Raw genomic sequence first — 17850 nt, forward strand, 5'->3', positions numbered from 1 at the left:
GGACACAATACTCCAGATGCGGCCTCACCAGTGCAGAATAGAGGGGGAGGAGAACCTCTCTTGACCGACTAACCACACCCTTTCTAATGCCTTCGGGTGCCCAAGCCCCGTGAGACAGAGCCAACCCCCCGACAAGCACCCAAGGTCGCAGCGAAGGTGCCCGGCACCCACGGAGGCGGGGGGGGCGGAGCCACGCACACGCCCCGCCCACCGCCGCCCGGGGGGGCGTGGCCCCGGCGGCCAATGGCCCTTGGCCACGCCCCCCCCCGTGCGGCGGCGGGCGGGGCTGGCGCGGCGGGATGTGGCGGCGGGGGGTGCGGGCGCTGGTGCGGGGCGGCGGGGCCGGCAGCCCCCGGGCCGCGTCGGGAGCGGCGGCCGCTCAGCTCCGCCAGCGGCTGGAGAGCCAGCTGGAGGACATCCGTGGCGCCGGCACTTGGAAAAGCGAGCGGGTCATCACCTCCCGGCAAGGTCCCCACCTCCGCTTGGCGGCCGGCGGTGATGGTGGGTGCGGGGAGCGGGGCGGGGGTTCTCGGTGCTTTTCCCCCTCCCCGGTGCGACGCCTTCGTGCTTTGCTCTCTGTGTCTCTGTTTCCTGGCAGGGATCCTCAACTTCTGCGCCAATAACTACCTGGGGCTCTCCAGCCACCCCGAGGTGATCCGTGCTGCCGTGGAGGCCCTGGAGAAGTTCGGCGCTGGCCTGAGCTCCGTACGCTTCATCTGCGGTACCCAGGTACTTCCCCTGCTCCAGGGCTCCACTCAGACCCCCCGTTACATCCCCCTGCTCCAGGGCTCCACTCAGACCCCCCGTTACATCCCCCTGCTCCAGGGCTCCACTCAGACCCCCCGTTACATCCCCCTGCTCCAGGGCTCCACTCAGACCCCCCGTTACATCCCCCTGCTCCAGGGCTCCACTCAGACCCTCCGTTACCTCCCCCTGCTCCAGGGCTCCACTCAGACCCCCCGTTACATCCCCCTGCTCCAGGGCTCCGCTCAGCCTCCCCTCTCGCATGCGTGCACATTGCTAAGGTACACGTGGCCAGGCAGGAAAAAAAAACCAACCTGCTGAGTCCCTGTGTAGCCGAAGGTCTGGAAATAAGCCAACTCAAACCATTCCAGTGCCTCGGAGAGCAAAAAACACGAGCCTGAAACACCCCTCTGGATTCAGAAAATGAATGTATTTCCCTCCTTGAGTGGTGATGGCTCTGTCAGACCCACCCTGGGTTATCCCTGCTGGAGCCCTTTCAGAGCCTCAGCTGGTGAAGTGCACCCACTCCCACGGGTGGGGAGTTTGGAGTCTCCCTGCTGCACTTTTGGCATCCAACCCCGTAACCACACCTGAGGGCTGTGTTTGCAAGCACTTGGTGAATACAGCTAATTTCTCCCACGCACACACACCTTTTCTGGATAAAACCCAGCTGTTTCCTGCCCCTTGTAGTCAGCATCTAACAGCAGCGGGCAAGCCAGAACTTGTGACACTCACTCCTCTCTTCTCTTTAGAGCATACACAAGGACCTGGAGGAGAAGATTGCACGCTTCCACCAGCGGGAAGATGCCATTCTCTACGCCAGCTGCTTTGATGCCAATGCTGGTATCTTTGAGGTTTGTAGAACTTTCCTGGTGGTGTGCATGGAGAAGGGAGGTGATGGTGACATGCCTGCTGGGCCTTCCAGAGGCTCTGATGTGACCTCTGTGCTGCAGAGAAGATGACAGTGAACGGTGGTGTAGAACCCTGACTAGGTGCCCTTGGACTGGGGGAGCCATGCAGAGCCCTCACCTCAATCAGCCCTCACCTCCCCCTTCCCCAGCCATCTCCAGGTTTTTGGGAGGGCTCCCATTTCCTGGGAGGTCTGTACTCCCCCTTGAAGCATAGACAGGGGGAAGGGGTGATCCCCCTGGCTTGCTGGGGAAGGGGAGAGAGCTTTTTGAGCTCAGAACCCACAGGCAAGAGCCTGACCTAAGGAAATTGGGGGATAAGGTGGTTGGGAAGGGAAGTGGAAAACTTAACAGTGCCAGGAGAGACAGGGCAGCCGCAATTAACCCAGCTTTGTCCTTTGCGCTGAGAGATGCTGGGAGATCTTGCTGAGTTGGCACCCTGGAGCACAAGAAGACCCTTTCTGTTTGTCACGGCCAGGCCCTGCTGACCCCAGAGGACGCGGTGCTGTCGGATGAGCTGAACCACGCCTCCATCATCGACGGGATCCGCCTGTGCAAGGCCAACAAGTACCGCTACAAGCACATGGACATGCAGGACCTGGAGGCCAAGCTGCAGGATGCGCAGGTGCAGAGCTGTGCTGCCACCCCAGCATGAGGGTGCTCCCTTGGCTGTGCTGCCTGCACAGTAACCAGCCCTGAAGGGTGACCTCTGCCTTTTCCATGCAATAGGCATCATGTTTGCCGATCGGCACAGGTAGGCATGGATAGGCGAGGTGGGCAAGCAGCTAGTTGCAATGCAATGCAATCCCCCCCCTTATCTTGGTTAGATATATCCACTACCTACAGGGCTTAAGCCATGTCCTGGATGCCTTCCCCAGCCCCTCTCCTCAGGGTGACATCTTCACCCCTGGGGATGCCACTCTCCCTCCCACAGAAACATCGTCTGCGGCTGGTGGCCACCGACGGTGCCTTCTCCATGGATGGTGACATCGCACCCCTGAGGGAGATCTGCCAGCTGGCTCAGAAGTATGATGCCCTGGTCTTCATTGACGAATGCCATGCCACAGGCTTCCTGGGACCCAATGGCCGGTAAGGGGCTGTTTTACCCCAGTTCCCCCCCCAGCCCCTGACCCCAGATACCTCTGAGGCAAGGCCAAAGGTGGCGATGGCTAATGTGTCTTTGTGTGGGGACTCCTGGAACCACCCTTTCTTGAAGGCTTTGCACCCCACCTCAGCCCACCCCTCCTGATGATACATCCCTTTTTGGGGCACCTGAGGGGATTAAAGTGAGATGCTTTAGCACTGACCCATCCCAACATGAGAGCCACTTCTCTGTGTGTAAGGGATGATGCAACCATCTCATCTGCCTCTCCTGGCAAGCAGCAGGACTTCCCAATTTCCAAATCCTTCCCTTCTCAGCTATCACTTTCAAATGCTTGGATCTTGGGGATTCTGTGGACTTAACTTGCACACTTTGATAATTCCCTCAGGGCAGCTTTTTCCTGTGTCCCCTGGGGATCCTCCAGGTGCTAAGCAGTGCTGTTGCTGCTGGTGTTTGCTGAGAACAGACACTTCATGGTTTTGTTTTGTTGAAGCACATGAGTGCCACGTACTCTGTTGCGTGGTACTTCCTGCTCTCTGCTGGAAGGTAGAGACCCATACGAGGCAACACCTATAAGAATGAGCAATGGGTTGCCCCTCAGTTGGAGGGACAGTGCAAGAGATAACAAGAGGAGAAAGCCATCTCCGGAAGAGCCCTAGGTTGCTCTGTGAAGAGCTCCCCTTTAGCTCTCTTCTCTCTAGGCAGATTTCATGTGGTAACAAGTCCACCTCAAGCTGTGAAACGGTTGAGAAGTGGGAACTAAGACCTGCCTTCCTTGGGGTATGGTAGCCATCCTATGGGTTGAGGTAGACCTTACTGTTCTGTACAAATGGTCCCTCTGGACCCACTAACTGCAAAAACAGCTGTTTGACTGTGCTGAGGTTTGTAAGTGCACAACAGCTTAAGGAAGAGGGAATGGTTATTGAGCATTTCATGAGCTGTGCTGGTTTCAGTGGAAACCTGATGCTGTTGTTTACAACACCGTGTTTCAAGAGAGCCAGGAGGAAAGCTGGGTGGCTGTTCCCCATCCTGCCTTTTTGGGCTGATGAATGTGAAACTGAACAGCACGTTTGCCATGACCACTAATGTAGATCTTGACACTGGTGCTTTAGGCCCATGTCCACGTAGAGCAGCACATCAGCATGTGCACAGCTCACCTCAGAGGCCATTGGCTACGCCAGCCAGGCAACTGTTTTGCTCTGATGTAGGCTAATGGTGTGGCATGTCAGAGGCATGTGCAAGGCCTACATTGACAGCTACTAATATGTTTGGACCATTAAACTTCTCTGTGGGAAGTTTGAGTGCTCTCCCATCTGTAAGGGATGAGGAACCCAAGCTCTTACCTCAGGAGATCCCAGCTTAACCTTTCTGCAGAAGGTAAGGTCAACACTTGGATTGAACTACCACAGGGTGGTGTTTTTCCTTTATCAGAAGCGGGTACACCAGAGACCTGGCTGGTGGCTCTTGGTTTCCCTTGAGACATCGGGTGTAGAGCAGCTTCCCTGGTGTATGCTGGCAGCTGTTAATGTGGCATTCCTTTTTCTACAGGGGTACTGATGAGCTCCTGGGAGTGATGGACAAAGTCACCATCATCAACTCCACCCTAGGAAAAGCTCTTGGAGGAGCTGCAGGTGAAGGCGTTTTCCTGTCCAAGGCCCTAAAGAGCTCCACAGCATTGCTTTGACATTTGCTTCCTCCACCTAATGATAGAGCAAAAAATGCATGTTGTCCTCTTCTACTGGTGGCATGAGGCTCAGTTTGGGACCATGCTCCAGGGTCAAGGGACTTTCTTCATGTGCTCCTTCCACTGTTGCCTTCCCCATGCATTTGCCTTTGAGGTCAAGGTGGAAACTCCTGGTAAAAGGCATCAGCTGTGATTTTTTTGATATATATATTTTTTTAGGCCTGGTTTGTACTGAAATTCCTGCTGTTGGTGACAGGTTGACTTTATTGAGGGGCCGCCCTCTGAAGAGGTCACTCTGGGGTGCCTTCTCCATTTCTCTTTCCTCCATCTGCAGGTGGGTACACGACTGGCCCCAAACCCCTCATCGATCTGCTCCGTCAGCGCTCCCGCCCGTACCTCTTCTCCAACAGCCTGCCCCCTGCTGTGGTGGGCTGTGCATCCAAGGCCCTGGACCTCCTCATGGAGAGCAATGCCATCGCACAGTCCATGGCTGCCAAGACTCAACGGTGAGGGGGGACATATTGGGGTGGGAGCAGGGGGAGAGCTGAATTAGGAATGAGTTTTCCACCTGTGTTTATTCCCAGTGACAGCCATGAAGGCAATTAGGAAGTCACAGCTGGGAGGTGCTCAGGGGAAACAGTGAGATGTGTCTATGTGTGTCAGACAGATGTGCAGGCAGATGTGTCACATATGGATGCTCTCTGTCCTGGGATGCACCTGCCCCTCAAGCAGCTGCAGTCCCCCAGAGCTGAACAGGAAATGGCAGGAGGTCACTGCAAAAAGAGAGGTCCCTTCTTTTCACAGGAGATGCAGGTGGGGCAGAACCACACTCAGGCTTTCTGTGGCCAGGGCACCCAGAGGAAAGCAAGGCAGCAGTCCCCAAGGACAGGCGTGACGAGGCTTTACTCATCCTCTTGTTTACTTCACCAGGTTCAGAAGCAAGATGACAGCAGCTGGCTTCACCATCTCAGGGAAAGACCACCCCATCTGTCCTGTTATGCTCGGGGATGCTCGGCTGGCTGCAGTGATGGCTGAGGACATGCTAAACAGAGGTGAACTAGGAAGGGAGCTCTGGATGCAGACATATGCTTTGAAGGAAGGCACAGCCCGTGGTGATGCCAACACTGTCCTTCCTCCAGAGGATGTTCCTGCATGAAATCTGTTATTTCTCTACTCTCCAGCTGCAGATGTCTTCTTGGTCCCCTCAGACATGGCTTGCTTTGCCTCCTTTACAATTTTTTTGGGGGGGAGGGGTAGGAATTTTACATTAGCCATCTTGTCCTGCCATGCTGGACTCCATCCACATCACTGGCCCTAACCCTTGTTTCCATGCTTGGGAGCAGGTGCCACTGAAAAATCCTGAAGCCTGGAAATGGTTATTAAGAGAGCAGGAAGGGTCCAAAAGCATTTCTGTCACCCACTACCACCTCAGCTTCCTTCCTTCCCAGCCAGCTCTGACCCTCCATGTTTTTCCTCCTCAGGCATTTACGTCATTGGCTTCAGCTACCCCGTGGTCCCCAAGGGAAAGGCCCGCATCCGGGTCCAGATCTCGGCCGTGCACAGCGACGAGGACATCGACCGCTGTGTGGAAGCCTTCACTGAGGTGGGACGGAAGCACGGAGCGCTGTCTTGAAGGGCCAATGAACACCTGCCCCAGCACCTTTCCTACCCACAACCAAGTGCCTGTGCTGAGGGAAAAGGCTTGAGCAGCATGATGCCCAAAGCAGGACTGGTCCTCAAGGCATCGCAGCCTGTAGGAGGCTGTGGCTGTTGCAGTGTGCTGGTGGCAGCGCTGGCAACCAGCTCTTCCATCATTAAAGGTGTCCTGCAGTGCACCAGGTATTTGTCTAGCTCTTGTTTTCGCATATGGGAGGTGCAGCCCATCCCCATCCTCTCTGTGACTGGAAACTGCTCTGTCTTCCCTGAAGCCTCAGCCCTGAAGTGCTGCAGCTGCTACTCTTTCCTCCTAATGGAAGTCCAGGGTCATCTGCTTCCTCCGCTTCTTTTGTGGATCTGGCAGCATCATCCCAGCAGATCTGCCCACTGTAGTTCCCCACCAAAGCAGGCATGTTTCCCAAGCCCTTGGCAACCTGTGCCACCAGCACCTGCTCTGGGAAAGAAGCCATGGGCTGGCCAAAACTCCAATCCTTCTTTCTTCCTTTGCCACTCTCTGGTGTTGAGTGTGAGCCTTTCTTGGTCCCCAGGGCAATCAATGCAGCACTCCCAAACCTGCCCAGGAGCTGCATTTATCCCAGAGAGGCTGTTGGGCAGTGAGCAAGCCAAGGCAGCCAAGACCAGAAGCTTGCCAAGAGGGTCTGTGTTTGCCTGGGGCTCAGGCCAGGGGCAGAGCAGGTGACAGAAACCAGTAATTTTCCTCCCATCAGCTGTAATTTTCACACAGTTGAGAACACACAGCAGGCTGGGATCTCTGGATTTGTTCCTCTAAGCCATGCTGGGGTAGCAATTTAGCACTCAAGTAGGGACAAGTAGGTCCTGTCAATCTCTCAGGATTGCTTTGTTTGCATCTCTTTCGCTCCAGATGAGAAATCGTGTGTGTCCTGTGTCTGCCCACATGCTGAGGTGAGTACCAGCTGCCTGCAGCTGGGGGCAGTCTCCAGCAAAAATGAGGGGGTGCTGTGCTTGAGTGCCAGAGCAGTGGCTCATGTGAGCACTGACCTGCTCTGAAAATGCTATCCCCATGAGGCAGTCAGGGAGTGAGCTACAGGGTGATAAGGAAGCTGACCTGAACCAGAGCAACTACTGAAGAATACAGAAGTGAATCCAGGGTTGCAGCACTTTCTGGGATGCAAAAGGCAGGGGAAAAACACATCTTCTATGGGGCTGCTGCCAGACCTCATTGGAGCAGCTGGTAATGTAACCATGTGCCCTTTTTATTTAATTTTGTCTCCACGGGGCCCTGAGCTCAAACTGCTGATAAAGTATGATATGAAGCTGCCTCTGTGTCCCTCATGGTGCTGCAAGCTGTACCCCCTTATCAACGGGCAGTATTTCGGGAAAAGGGAACGTAATAGGGAAAGGGTAGCGGGTTGCCCTCAGGCCCCTCTTGCAACTTGGAAGAGATGGAGCTTCACCCAGATGGGCCCTAGTACAGGGGGTTTAAGTCACTAAACTGAGTCACTGCTGGTTTGAGCCCGATGTGTGTCCACCCCCTCCCTCTCCCCTACTTGTGCACCTGTACCACACTCCTCCCTTCCCTCCCTCCTGCTGGTTCCCGGCGCAGGCCTCCCCTTCTCCCCTGGGCTTCTGCAGGCAGCCCTGCTGCTGCCTCTACTCTGCTCAGGGCAGCCAGCCCAAGCAGTTTAGTTCTGCCCCAGCTGCCCATGTCCCTCTCAATGGGAGAGCAGCCACAAGCAAGAGCAGCAGCAGCCTCCCTCCCCTGTGATGCACCCACTTGTCTGCCTCCACACGTGCGCTCCCCCCCTTCTCCTCGTCTCCTCCCTAGGCACCCTGACCTCCCCCATCCCCTCTGTCTCTCCCAGGCCCTTTGGCTGCCAACCCTGCCATGGCTGCCTCTCCGCCTGTCTCAAGGCCAAGCTCTGCAGCAGATTGCGGTTTGCAGAGTGGCACAGGGAGTGCCAGAGCCTGGGGAAGGCAGTGGGACTCAGGTGATGGCACGCTGGAAATGAATAATGCAGTGCTCATCGACTGCAGGCGCTGTGTTTGTTAACATTGCATTCCCAAGCAAAGCCTTTGACTCTTTTGTTTCTTCAAGGCTTCCCAATCTAGGTCTGATCTGCAGCTCTTTGCAGCTTTTAGCCCAGAAGGCAGGGGACTTTTTGCTGGGTGGGATGTAGAGGCAAAACCACTTTTACAGTTCACACCCCGGGCTTGCTGACCCACCCCAAATCCTGTACACTTACCTGTTGGGTCCCCTTGAGCCAGAGCCACCAACCTTTACATCCCAAAGCGTAGGTGTCAAGTCCCCATGTCTTTCCTATTGTACCTCCAAGTAGGGGACTGTCCTGTTCCATCCCATTTCCATACACATCCACCCCCATGGATGCTTCCAGCCCTGGGTTCTTGCCCACCTCCCACTCCTCCCACCCTCACCAGGCTACTTCACTGCGGCCCCAAACCTGCCCTTCTCCCTGATGCCCTCCAGCCCCTTTCCACACCAGGCATTTCCACCCTGATCTGTGCCCCACCTCCCTCTTACCCCCTCTCCACCAGCATCCCTTTGCCCTCACTCCCTGCCCGCAGCCCTGCCCAGGCAGGCAGGGTTGCCCCAGCTTGGACCAAGTCCACTAGGGCTGATGCAAACAGGGTCTGAACCCGCCATTGGGTGCCACGATTTTCCCATTTCACATCCTTCACCAGAGATAAATGCCGAGCGAGGACCCCCACCAGTGCGACCTCCACACGTTGGCAGCCTAGGGGTGCGGCAGCCGTGTGCCCCTCGCCCTGAGGCTTCTGCAAGAAACAGCAATGCCAGCAGCGCTCCCCGTGTCTTTCCGGCGGTTTATTTCTCGGCGGGATTATGCCTCCCACTCCCTGGCCCCAGGGGTGAGTCCGGGGGGACTCTTTGTCTCTTCAGGCTTTCTAGCTGCAAGACCAGGTGCTGGGAGGTCCTTCGGCAGCCCCCCACCCCCAAAGCCCCCTCAGCGGCAGGAGCACCTGTAGGCAGCCACGACGGGGTAGGGGATCTGCCGCCAGGCGCAGTGCGGGGGCCCAGGGAGCTGGGGGGCCCAGCAGTGCCAGGCCAGCAGCTTGATGTGCGTCACCTGCGCGGGGCGGCAGGCCATGCCGGGGGGCCAGGAGCAGCCGGGGGGGCCGCTCTCGCAGGCCGTGTGCCGCACCCAGCGGGGCCAGAAAACGGCCCCCAGGTCCACCCAGGCGGAGGAGAGGCGGCAGGTGGCCCGCTCCACCAGCCACTGCCGCAGGCGGCGGGCCAGGGCCCCGGGCAGCTCGGGGGGCAGCTGCGGGCTGGGGGGCAGCAGGGTGGGCAGCTCCAGCCCCTCCGCTTCCCTCCATAACTTGCGGCGGTAGCGCCCGGCGCCTTCCGCCAGGTCCCGGCTGAGGGACTCCAGGTTCTCCTCGGCGCTGCTGCCGTTGCGGCCCCGCGGCTCCTCGGTTGCCATCCAGAAGGGGTCAAAGGCTGAGCCCAGCAGCCGGCGCAGCCGCCCCGGCCGCAGGTGCCGGGGCTTGGGGGAGTAGCGATAGTCCTCGGGGGAGAGCGAGAGGCTGTAGGGCCGCGCCGGGGCCGAGGGGCGGCCTCGCAGCAGGTGGGCGGTGGGGTCGGCAGTGGTGGGCGGTGGTGGCGGCAGCTCCCCGGGTTCCTCTGGCTGCAGCGGTGGGCCCAGGGCAGCCGGCGGTGGGAGCAGGCAGAGGAGGAGGAGGAGGAGGAGGAGATGGCGTGGTCCCTCCATGGCGAGTGCCGGGCTGCGGGCTTGCGCTGCTTCGCATCCCCCGGGTTATCGCCGCATCCCGAGGTCTGGCCTTCCCCTTTCCCCTGGTTACAGCAGCTGATAGTGAGGCAGTGCAGACACCCTGCTCCCTCCCGCCCCAGGGGCAGGCGGGGAGCAGAGGCCACCCTGTCCCTCCTACCAGGCCAAGGGGTGCCAAAGACGAGGGCATCAGGGGCTGCCATGGAGGGGAAGGGGCTGGTGCCTCCTGTTCCACATCCTGCTCCGTCACTGGAAGAAGCATCAAGAACCTTCCCAATGAAGGGAAGGTCTGGTAAGGACCACCAAGCCACACTTGGCCCTAGTTCACCTGGAGGTCTGTAGGGCACAGATTCTGTCACAGGGGTGGATGTGCTGGGGGAGCAGGGGAGCTACGTGGATCGATGTCATATTTTGCCACATGAGCTGGCACATTTGATGTCCAGGGCAGTGGTGGTGGAGCTGAACATCTGGAGATGGGCTCCCTGGATAGCTTGTCTGCCCACCCCATGCTCCAACACTGGTGGAGGGCAGAAATGGGCTCGATAGAAACCAAAACCTGCTTTCACCTCCTTCCCTGGTTCAGACGCAGTTGGAAAAACACAATCTGCTCTGTGCTGTGCTGCTAACAATGAATTAATCACACCTAGGAATAGAAATTAATTGCTTGTGCTCTGGAAGGTTTAGACCCATATCCCAAGGATGAGGCAGGGTCCAGGGTCACCATGGTGGGACATTTATGTTCCCCGGAATTGTTGGATGACACACCTCAAGCACCCAGCATCAAGGGGTACCCACAGGGCCCACCGGGGTCCCAAGACCCTTTCTCCTTCCATCCTCTCTCTCCCACTGAAAAACAATGGGATCTTTCTCTGCTGCCCCCTCCTCACTGGAGCAGGGGAGCGGCTGAGCCCACAGGAAGGCTGGGCAGAGAGGAGTTAACTCCAAACCCAACCTCAGGGAGAGGGGAAAAAAAAACAACCATGAACAACCAGAGATCAATGGATCAGCAGCAAGAGCAGGGGGAGGGAAAAGGGGGAGACAGAGAGAGAGAGAGCAGCGGAGCTCCAGAAGCAGAGACACAGGCGTGGGAACCGGGAGAAGAGAGAGCAGAGCTGGCTGCCAGGACAGAGACAGCGAAGCACCGGGCAGGGGTGGCAGCGTTGCCCGGACAAAACTCTTCAGCAGACCACATTCTCCTCACCACTGCTGCCCAGCTGGACCAGAGGTCTCCCCCTGAGCAAGCGGCAAGGCTGCAGGCCCTTCCTTGCAGAGGTGAGTGCCAGCCTCCCAGGCAAGGGGCAGCCTCCAGCACCCTGAGCAAGGACATGACAGCACCCAGAGATGCCCACTTGCAAGTGTGTGTCCAGAGAGTGACCAGAGTCCTCAGCTCTAGTGGGGAGATCCCACGGGGCCAGATGGAGGAGCCAGATAGTTGTTAATGGGACAGAGGGGACTGCAGAGACAGAGAGGCAGGGACAACCCTTTGGTGTGGTACAGAGAGGCTGCTGGGAAGAAGTGGCATGAGCTGGGGGTTGGGGAGGCATGGGGCCAAGAGCTTGCACGACCCGAAAGAGTGTTAATTGCATGTCAACAGTTGCTAGATAACAGTGCCTTTTCCCTCTTGTTGCTGCTCAGTGAAGGACAATTTGTTCTAATGACAACACAACATAGGGAAGGCTCATTAAGAGATAGGCTGCTGGTGCTCTGTGCTTGAAGCAGCATTACTCAGGGCTGGAGGAAGTTTTGCAGCAAATCACAATACCCTGAGCTGTGGTAGTAACGTGCTCCTTCGCAGTGATCATCGTGGTGTGTTTCAGGCGGCTCTGAGGTCTCCCCTCCATCCTCTCCTAGCTGCCACCATCCAACACATGACCACCATCTCAGCATGGGGAAGAAGTGCCTTTAGTTGCCTCTCCTCTGTGAAGCATAACGACCATACAGGGAGCAAGGGGCACCCAGCTCTGGGGTTGAGGTGGTCCCAGCTGAAGGAACTCTCTTGGGGTGGGACCGTGGCAGGTGCTGCTGCTGTGGGGTATCACCCAGGCATCACGTCCCTGCTGCTGGAGGTGGCAGAGCCCTGTGGCAAAGGTGCCACAACTGCTCACATCCCAAATGCGTCCCCTTCCCCATAGCCTCAGAGCCTGTTGAACACCAGCCAGGATTCAGGCTTGCAAAAGCAAGCAATCCCAGGAGATTTAGAGCTTTGGGATTGTAAGAGGAATGTAGGGGAGGCCAGGGGACAGGGCAGAAGGTGCTTCAGAGGGGTGGGAGCACAGGAGGTGCCGTGGTGGGGATGTGAATGCAGGCAGGAAAAAGGGGTTTTGGTTCCACTTGAGCCAGGCCAATGTGGGCTAATTTATCCCAACAGAACCAGAAGTATCTGGACACCATAATTTAATGATCTGGTGGGATTAGCATCTCTGGGAGAAAAATGGACATCAGATGAAGCCCAGGATCTGGCACCTTGGGACCAGACCTCTGGTGGCCATTGTGAGGAGTACCTGCTTGCCTATGGCCATGCACAGTTTCTTTGTCTCCCTTTCTCCCCATGCAGGTCCCTGCAGTCTGATGGGGAGATGCCAGGAGGCTGGAATGCCTCCTCTGACAGCCCAGAGCTGCGAGCTGCAGGGATTATCGTGCCCGTCATCTTTTCCCTCATCTTCCTCCTGGGCACTGTGGGGAACGGGCTGGTGCTGGCCGTGCTGCTGCGGAATGGCCAAGTCAAGTACAACACCACCAACCTCTTCATCCTTAACCTGGCTATGGCTGATCTGTGCTTCATTGTCTGCTGTGTCCCATTCCAGGCCACCATTTACACCCTGGATGGGTGGCTCTTTGGGGCCTTTGCCTGCAAGGCTGTGCATTTCCTGATCTACCTCACCATGTATGCCAGCAGCTTCACCCTGGCTGCTGTCTCCGTTGACAGGCAAGTGTCCCCTCCCTTTTCAGTCCCTCAGCTCAGGGACAACATATTTGCCACTCTTGAGCTAAGGGGTGGGAGAAAGACCAGTCCTTAGCCTGTTGTGTGTCCTGTTAGAAGAAGGTAGGGTCTTCCCAGAAGCAGGGACAGCAAAGCCAGCCTCCTCATCTTGCTGTGCCCTTGACCAGCTCCAAACCAAGCTCTCAGCCTGGTCACCAAGCCCTCACTTGGGAAGGAGGGGTGCAGGCATATGCTAAGTCTTGGTGTCCACCATGCAAAACCAAGAACAGCAAAGCCCCAAGGCAGCAACGCATCTGGGGAGAGAGCCCTTGGGGTCCTGCTCCTGTCCTTCTCCTCCCTGGTTCAAGAGACACACTGCTTGCCCTTCCCGAGCTAGCACAGCAGAGTGACTGACAGAGATCCCAGACCTGCTGTTGGGATAACCCTGATCTCCATGTGAATTCAGCCTAACCCTCCCTCCCAAGAGTCAGGGAGGTGGAGAGATGTGGCTGCATGTGAAGGGGGGACACACATGGCAGATCCACAGGGCAGGAGGGATATCTCATCCCACCCACATCGAGTTTGGTCTCTCCTTCCCCTTCCTCTTCCCACCAGGTACCTGGCCATTCGCTATCCACTGAAGTCCCGGGATCTCCGCACCTCCCGGAAAGCAGGAGTGGCCATTGTAGCAATCTGGTCACTGTCCCTGCTCTTCGCAGGGCCTTACCTCAGTTACTACCAGGTTGTCCATTACCATGGGGTGCCCATCTGTGTCCCCATCTGGGAGGACCAGCGCCGAAAGATTCTGGACATCCTGACATTTGTCTTTGGATACCTCCTGCCCGTGACTGTGGTAAGCCTGGCATACGCCAGGACCATCAAGTTCCTGTGGACCTCTGTAGACCCCATAGAAAGGATCTCAGAGTCACGGAAGGCCAAGCGTAAGGTGACCAAGATGATCGTGGCTGTGGCCATCCTGTTCTGCCTCTGCTGGCTGCCCCACCACCTGGTCATCCTGTGCTTCTGGTTTGGCCACTTCCCCTTCAACCGAGCCACTTATGCCTGCCGCCTGGCTTCCCACTGCCTTTCATATGCCAACTCCTGCCTCAACCCCATCGTCTACGCCCTCATCTCCAAGCATTTCCGCAAGCGTTTCAAGCAGGTCTTCACCTGCCTCTTCTTCCAGAACAAGACCAGGAAGAAGAAGAGAGTTGGAAAGAAAGTCCACATGGTCAGTGTGGGCAAAGGTTTCACCAACAGCACCAGAGGTTTCTATGGAGGCAACATTGAGGTGACCCAGGACCCAGAGGGGAGCAACAGGAAGAGGGACCTCGAAGGTGCCAGTCATGATGCCAGAGCATGGACCCAGCAGGTACCAGATGCTATGGTCTTTGTTCATAAGGAGCTCCTGGAAGAGGAAAGTTTGGCAGTAGCTGGTCATCCCCTTGCCATAACCCCTCCAAGAGGAATTCAGGAGTTTCTGACTGTTCATTACAGATGAGCACAGTGAAGAAACCTGTTTTTCAGCCTGTGAGTAACCACTCCATTCCCAAAAGGGCAGAATAATGTAAGGCAGAGGGGAATGGATGCAGCAGAGCCACTGAAAGATTCTGAGGCTCCTGTTAACCCATTGTCCCCACTCACCTCCCCTCACTGGCCCACAGCATTCATCTAGGAATGGCACAATCCAAACATATGGATGCAGAGCAGATGTGATGCCAAATGACCTGGCTGCCATTCTTGCAACAGGTTTGAGAGCCTCCGTTTCCCAACTTCCTAGCTTGCTAATTTTGTGCAGCACCTTGGAACCCTAAGAGGGAAGCAGTCAAAGTGAAAGCATCCTGGTTGGAAATCCAAGCAGTTAAGGGCACATGAGAGCATGGGTGGGAAGGGTGGAGGGAGTGCGTGGGGACCTGAGTGTGAACAGGGGAGCTGGCAGGCTCTCTCCCTGGCAGTGTTGGGGTGTTGTTTCCAGCCCCAAGTGATGAAACACTGTCCCCTGCCCACCTGCCTGTCTTGTCCCATGGTCTGGGGACAGCCTAGTTCACTTCCATGCCTTTCCATAGCCCCTGCATCCAGATCAGAGAACCTTTGCCACATTGACTTTCACACAAGGAAGTCAGCTGTCTGTGCCAACAGCTCACTGACCCAAACTCTGCAGCAGTCACTAATCATGCACTAATGATTTAAGCCATGGCAGGTGAAGAACAGGAAGGCTTGTGTGCCAACTCCTCTGTGTGCCTCCCCTCTGCACATGTGGCTTCTCTGAAGTTCAAGGAGGAAAGGACTGTCTGTCCAGTCTCTTTCCTCCACCCTGCCCCACCAGAAGTACTCACTGGAAGGTGTTTCCTAGAGCTCTGTTCCACCTGGCTTTAGCTCTTGAGAGCAGATCCTGCAGGACCCTGTCCCACTTCCTAATGCAGCTTGCAGTTCAGAAATATTTCCCAAGAGTCATCCCCAGTTCTTCCCAAGCATACCTGGTAAGTCCTCCTGCCAAGTTGTAGCACTCAATCTGCCCCTCTGCTTACTTTCTGTTTGCCTTTTGCAAATTCCTGAGGGATTGCTGCCTCCTCTTTGATCTTTGCTTGCTACTTGGACTTTCATTCCTTCCTTCTGGGGCTGAAGGACCTGTTGCTTTCTGAGCAGTGATGTTATTCATTGATATTAGCCACATAAATGTGGTTTACTGACTTGGCCAGACAGTTTTTTCCATGTGATGGTGATGATTGTGGGCAAATTGAGGGCTGTCACCAAAGCAGAAGAAAGCAGCTAAGTTGCAAAATGACCTGTGGAGCCAGATGATAGTTGTGGTCAGATGAAGGAGAAAGAAACAGACCCATGTGCACTTAGTTCAATTCCATCTCCTCAGTGTCCCTTTCTCCCTGATGGAGAGGGCCTCCAGGAGACCTCAGCAGGTTGGGACATCTTGAAGACAGCAACTGCTGCAGGATTGTTGTGACACCCATGTCTACCTGGGAGCAAAACCTTCCCCTGCTCTGTCCCTGCTCCCCTCAGTAGCCACAGAGGAGCCTTTGACTGTGATAGCACCTTGACAACACCTCGCAGCAAGGCCAAGCATCTGCCAGCCTGATTACAGGAAGGATGGGAAGTGCCACAGGGATGATGTGGTGGGACAAACATCATGTTCACCAGAAGGTGCTGGAATTTTTTCTCTGCTTGACCTGAATAAACCCCAGTAATTTCCTTCACCTGCCACTTTTGCTGTGTGCTGGATACAATCTCTGCCTGGCGTGGGGCTCTGCGGTTTGGGCTGGAGGTGGTGGACACTATAGGAGCTGTCTGACCACAGTCTGGTGCTCCCAAGTCCCTAGCAGGGTGTCATTTGTTTTATTTGACTTTGCAGACACAGCAGAAGCATAAAAAGGAAGGAAAGTTGAAGGTTTTAGGAGGGATCCAGCACTGCTGGTGTTTAAGAGAAAGTCATAAAAGCGGGACAGACAGAAGCAGAGAGAGGGAAAAGGAGGGATGATGATTGGAGGACAAATGGGGGGCAACATACATGATAAATGTGTGGCAGAAGCCAGCCACAGGGACTGAAGACGGCAGTGAGAAGGGAGGGTGAGGTGAGGGGTTAGAAGCAGATGGCAGAAAGGAGGATGAGGGGGCATGTGGGAGGTGGGAAGCAGGGTTCTGGCAGAGCACTCACATTTTGGCAGAAGCCTTGTCCCCAGCCCAGCATTGTCACCTTACTCCAGAGCTGAGGTGAGCATCACTCAGCTGTGTTGGACTCCAGCCCCACAATGGCTCTCTCCAACATTTTTCTGCATCATCAGGCTGCCAGAGAAGCCCAGAAAAACACCATCCAAGCAAGGCCTGTGATCAGTCTAGCGCACACGTGAGGGAGGGAGCCCGTGGGATTTGCGTTGCTGCAGTGCTGTGGTTTGCTGAGCTGCCTGGCAGAGCCAGGTCTGGGCACGTGGCTGACTTCCCACAGCTCCCATTTTGTCACATAGTCATGACATGAGTGGAGAGGGGAGGGGGACCAAGCAGCGTACTCGGCTGCCCTGGTGTGCCAAGTCCATGTGCCACAGGTAATTACAGCCGCCTGAGACCATCCTCTGTGGCGATGAGACAGCCTCGTCATGGGGACACAAGCTGTGTGATGCCACCTGGGTTGTGAGTGCAAGCAGGACAGATCCTGCGTTGTGTGCCAGCACAGCCATAGCCCCCGAGCCTCAGTCCTTTGGCCTGGGAGCTTCTGGTGATGCTGCAGGACAAGTCCAGGAAGAAGCTCTAGGAAAGGGACAAAGACAAGTCACATGAGAGTCTGGAAGGGGGAGAAGGGATTCCTTTCACTCGCCAGGCAAACCTTGAGGAAGGGAAAGGGAACAGACCACGGAAGCATCTCCATAGTGAGAGGCAAAGGAGAAATCTCTGCTAGCACCACACTTCGTGACCACATCCCAGGGGCTTTGCTTTTCTCTGGGAGAGGCCAGGACCATCAGGCCCACACTGAGATGGTTTCATCTTGGCAGCAAAAGAGATGAGCTTGCTAATTCAGACCCGTTAAACAAAGCTCAAGTCCCGCAGAGTTCCACATCAATCTCCTTTACAGTCCTTCAGCCAGGACTGAAGCCACAAGCCATCAGACCTGCCACCATCTCAGCTCAATATTTACAGTAAACTTTACAAGATTGCAACAGCCCTCCTTTCCCTTAATTACCTATGGCATTTAATTAGTACTATGTGGTTTTTGAATAAGTAACTCTTAACATGAAGCAGGTCTTCACTCACAATGCCCTAAGAGCAGTGAAAGAGGGAAAGCTTCACAGAAAGTGTTGAGTGAAAGCAGCAACATTGTGGGATGCTCCAGACTTCCGCACTGAAACTGGGAAACGGCTTCAGATTGTCATGGCAGCAGTAGGATCCAGAGTGAACACCTTTGCCCCAAATGGGGCAGACAGTTCTCCTTCCACGGCAGTTTGCTGCCTCTCACCCTACTGCCCACAGACTGTATGTGCATGGAGATATAGCTCCCAGCAAAGACCTACACGCTGACTTTCCAAGCAGAGAGATAAGAACTAGGTGCTATGGCAGTCTCAGTAACCTGGAAACCTGCAGGGAAC

General features: G+C 55.9%; 3 protein-coding genes across 3 annotated transcripts; 2 read left to right on the forward strand and 1 right to left on the reverse strand.

Annotated features, from left to right (window-relative positions):
* Positions 1-286: 286 nt before the first annotated feature.
* On the forward strand, positions 287-6273 carry GCAT (glycine C-acetyltransferase). The gene is made up of 9 exons (XM_051640222.1): positions 287-501; positions 599-729; positions 1497-1598; positions 2131-2277; positions 2587-2741; positions 4303-4385; positions 4773-4944; positions 5369-5490; positions 5920-6273. Exons 1-9 carry the CDS (start codon positions 300-302, stop codon positions 6069-6071), a joined length of 1266 nt encoding a protein of 421 aa, XP_051496182.1. The 5' UTR covers positions 287-299; the 3' UTR covers positions 6072-6273.
* A 2784-nt stretch (positions 6274-9057) lies between these two features.
* Positions 9058-9825, reverse strand: LOC127379837 (noggin-like). The gene has a single exon (XM_051608008.1). It carries the CDS (start codon positions 9823-9825, stop codon positions 9058-9060), a length of 768 nt encoding a protein of 255 aa, XP_051463968.1.
* Positions 9794-16058, forward strand: GALR3 (galanin receptor 3). The gene is made up of 3 exons (XM_051608009.1): positions 9794-11115; positions 12398-12769; positions 13379-16058. The coding sequence occupies exons 2-3, from the start codon at positions 12420-12422 to the stop codon at positions 14262-14264; spliced, it is 1236 nt and encodes a 411-aa protein (XP_051463969.1). The 5' UTR covers positions 9794-11115; positions 12398-12419; the 3' UTR covers positions 14265-16058.
* Positions 16059-17850: the final 1792 nt, after the last annotated feature.

Source organism: Apus apus, chromosome 1 (genome assembly GCF_020740795.1).
Source record: "Apus apus isolate bApuApu2 chromosome 1, bApuApu2.pri.cur, whole genome shotgun sequence".
Lineage (NCBI taxonomy): Eukaryota > Metazoa > Chordata > Aves > Apodiformes > Apodidae > Apus > Apus apus.

Coding starts and splice junctions, on each gene's coding strand:
- GALR3 (XM_051608009.1), top strand. CDS start 12,420: ATGCCAGGAGGCTGGAATGCCTCCTCTGACAGCCCAGAGCTGCGAGCT. Junction 12,770..13,378: donor GCTGCTGTCTCCGTTGACAG/GCAAGTGTCCCC, acceptor TCTTCCCACCAG/GTACCTGGCCATTCGCTATC.
- GCAT (XM_051640222.1), top strand. CDS start 300: ATGTGGCGGCGGGGGGTGCGGGCGCTGGTGCGGGGCGGCGGGGCCGGC. Junction 2,742..4,302: donor TTCCTGGGACCCAATGGCCG/GTAAGGGGCTGT, acceptor CTTTTTCTACAG/GGGTACTGATGAGCTCCTGG. Junction 4,386..4,772: donor AGCTCTTGGAGGAGCTGCAG/GTGAAGGCGTTT, acceptor CTCCATCTGCAG/GTGGGTACACGACTGGCCCC.
- LOC127379837 (XM_051608008.1), bottom strand. CDS start 9,825: ATGGAGGGACCACGCCATCTCCTCCTCCTCCTCCTCCTCCTCTGCCTG.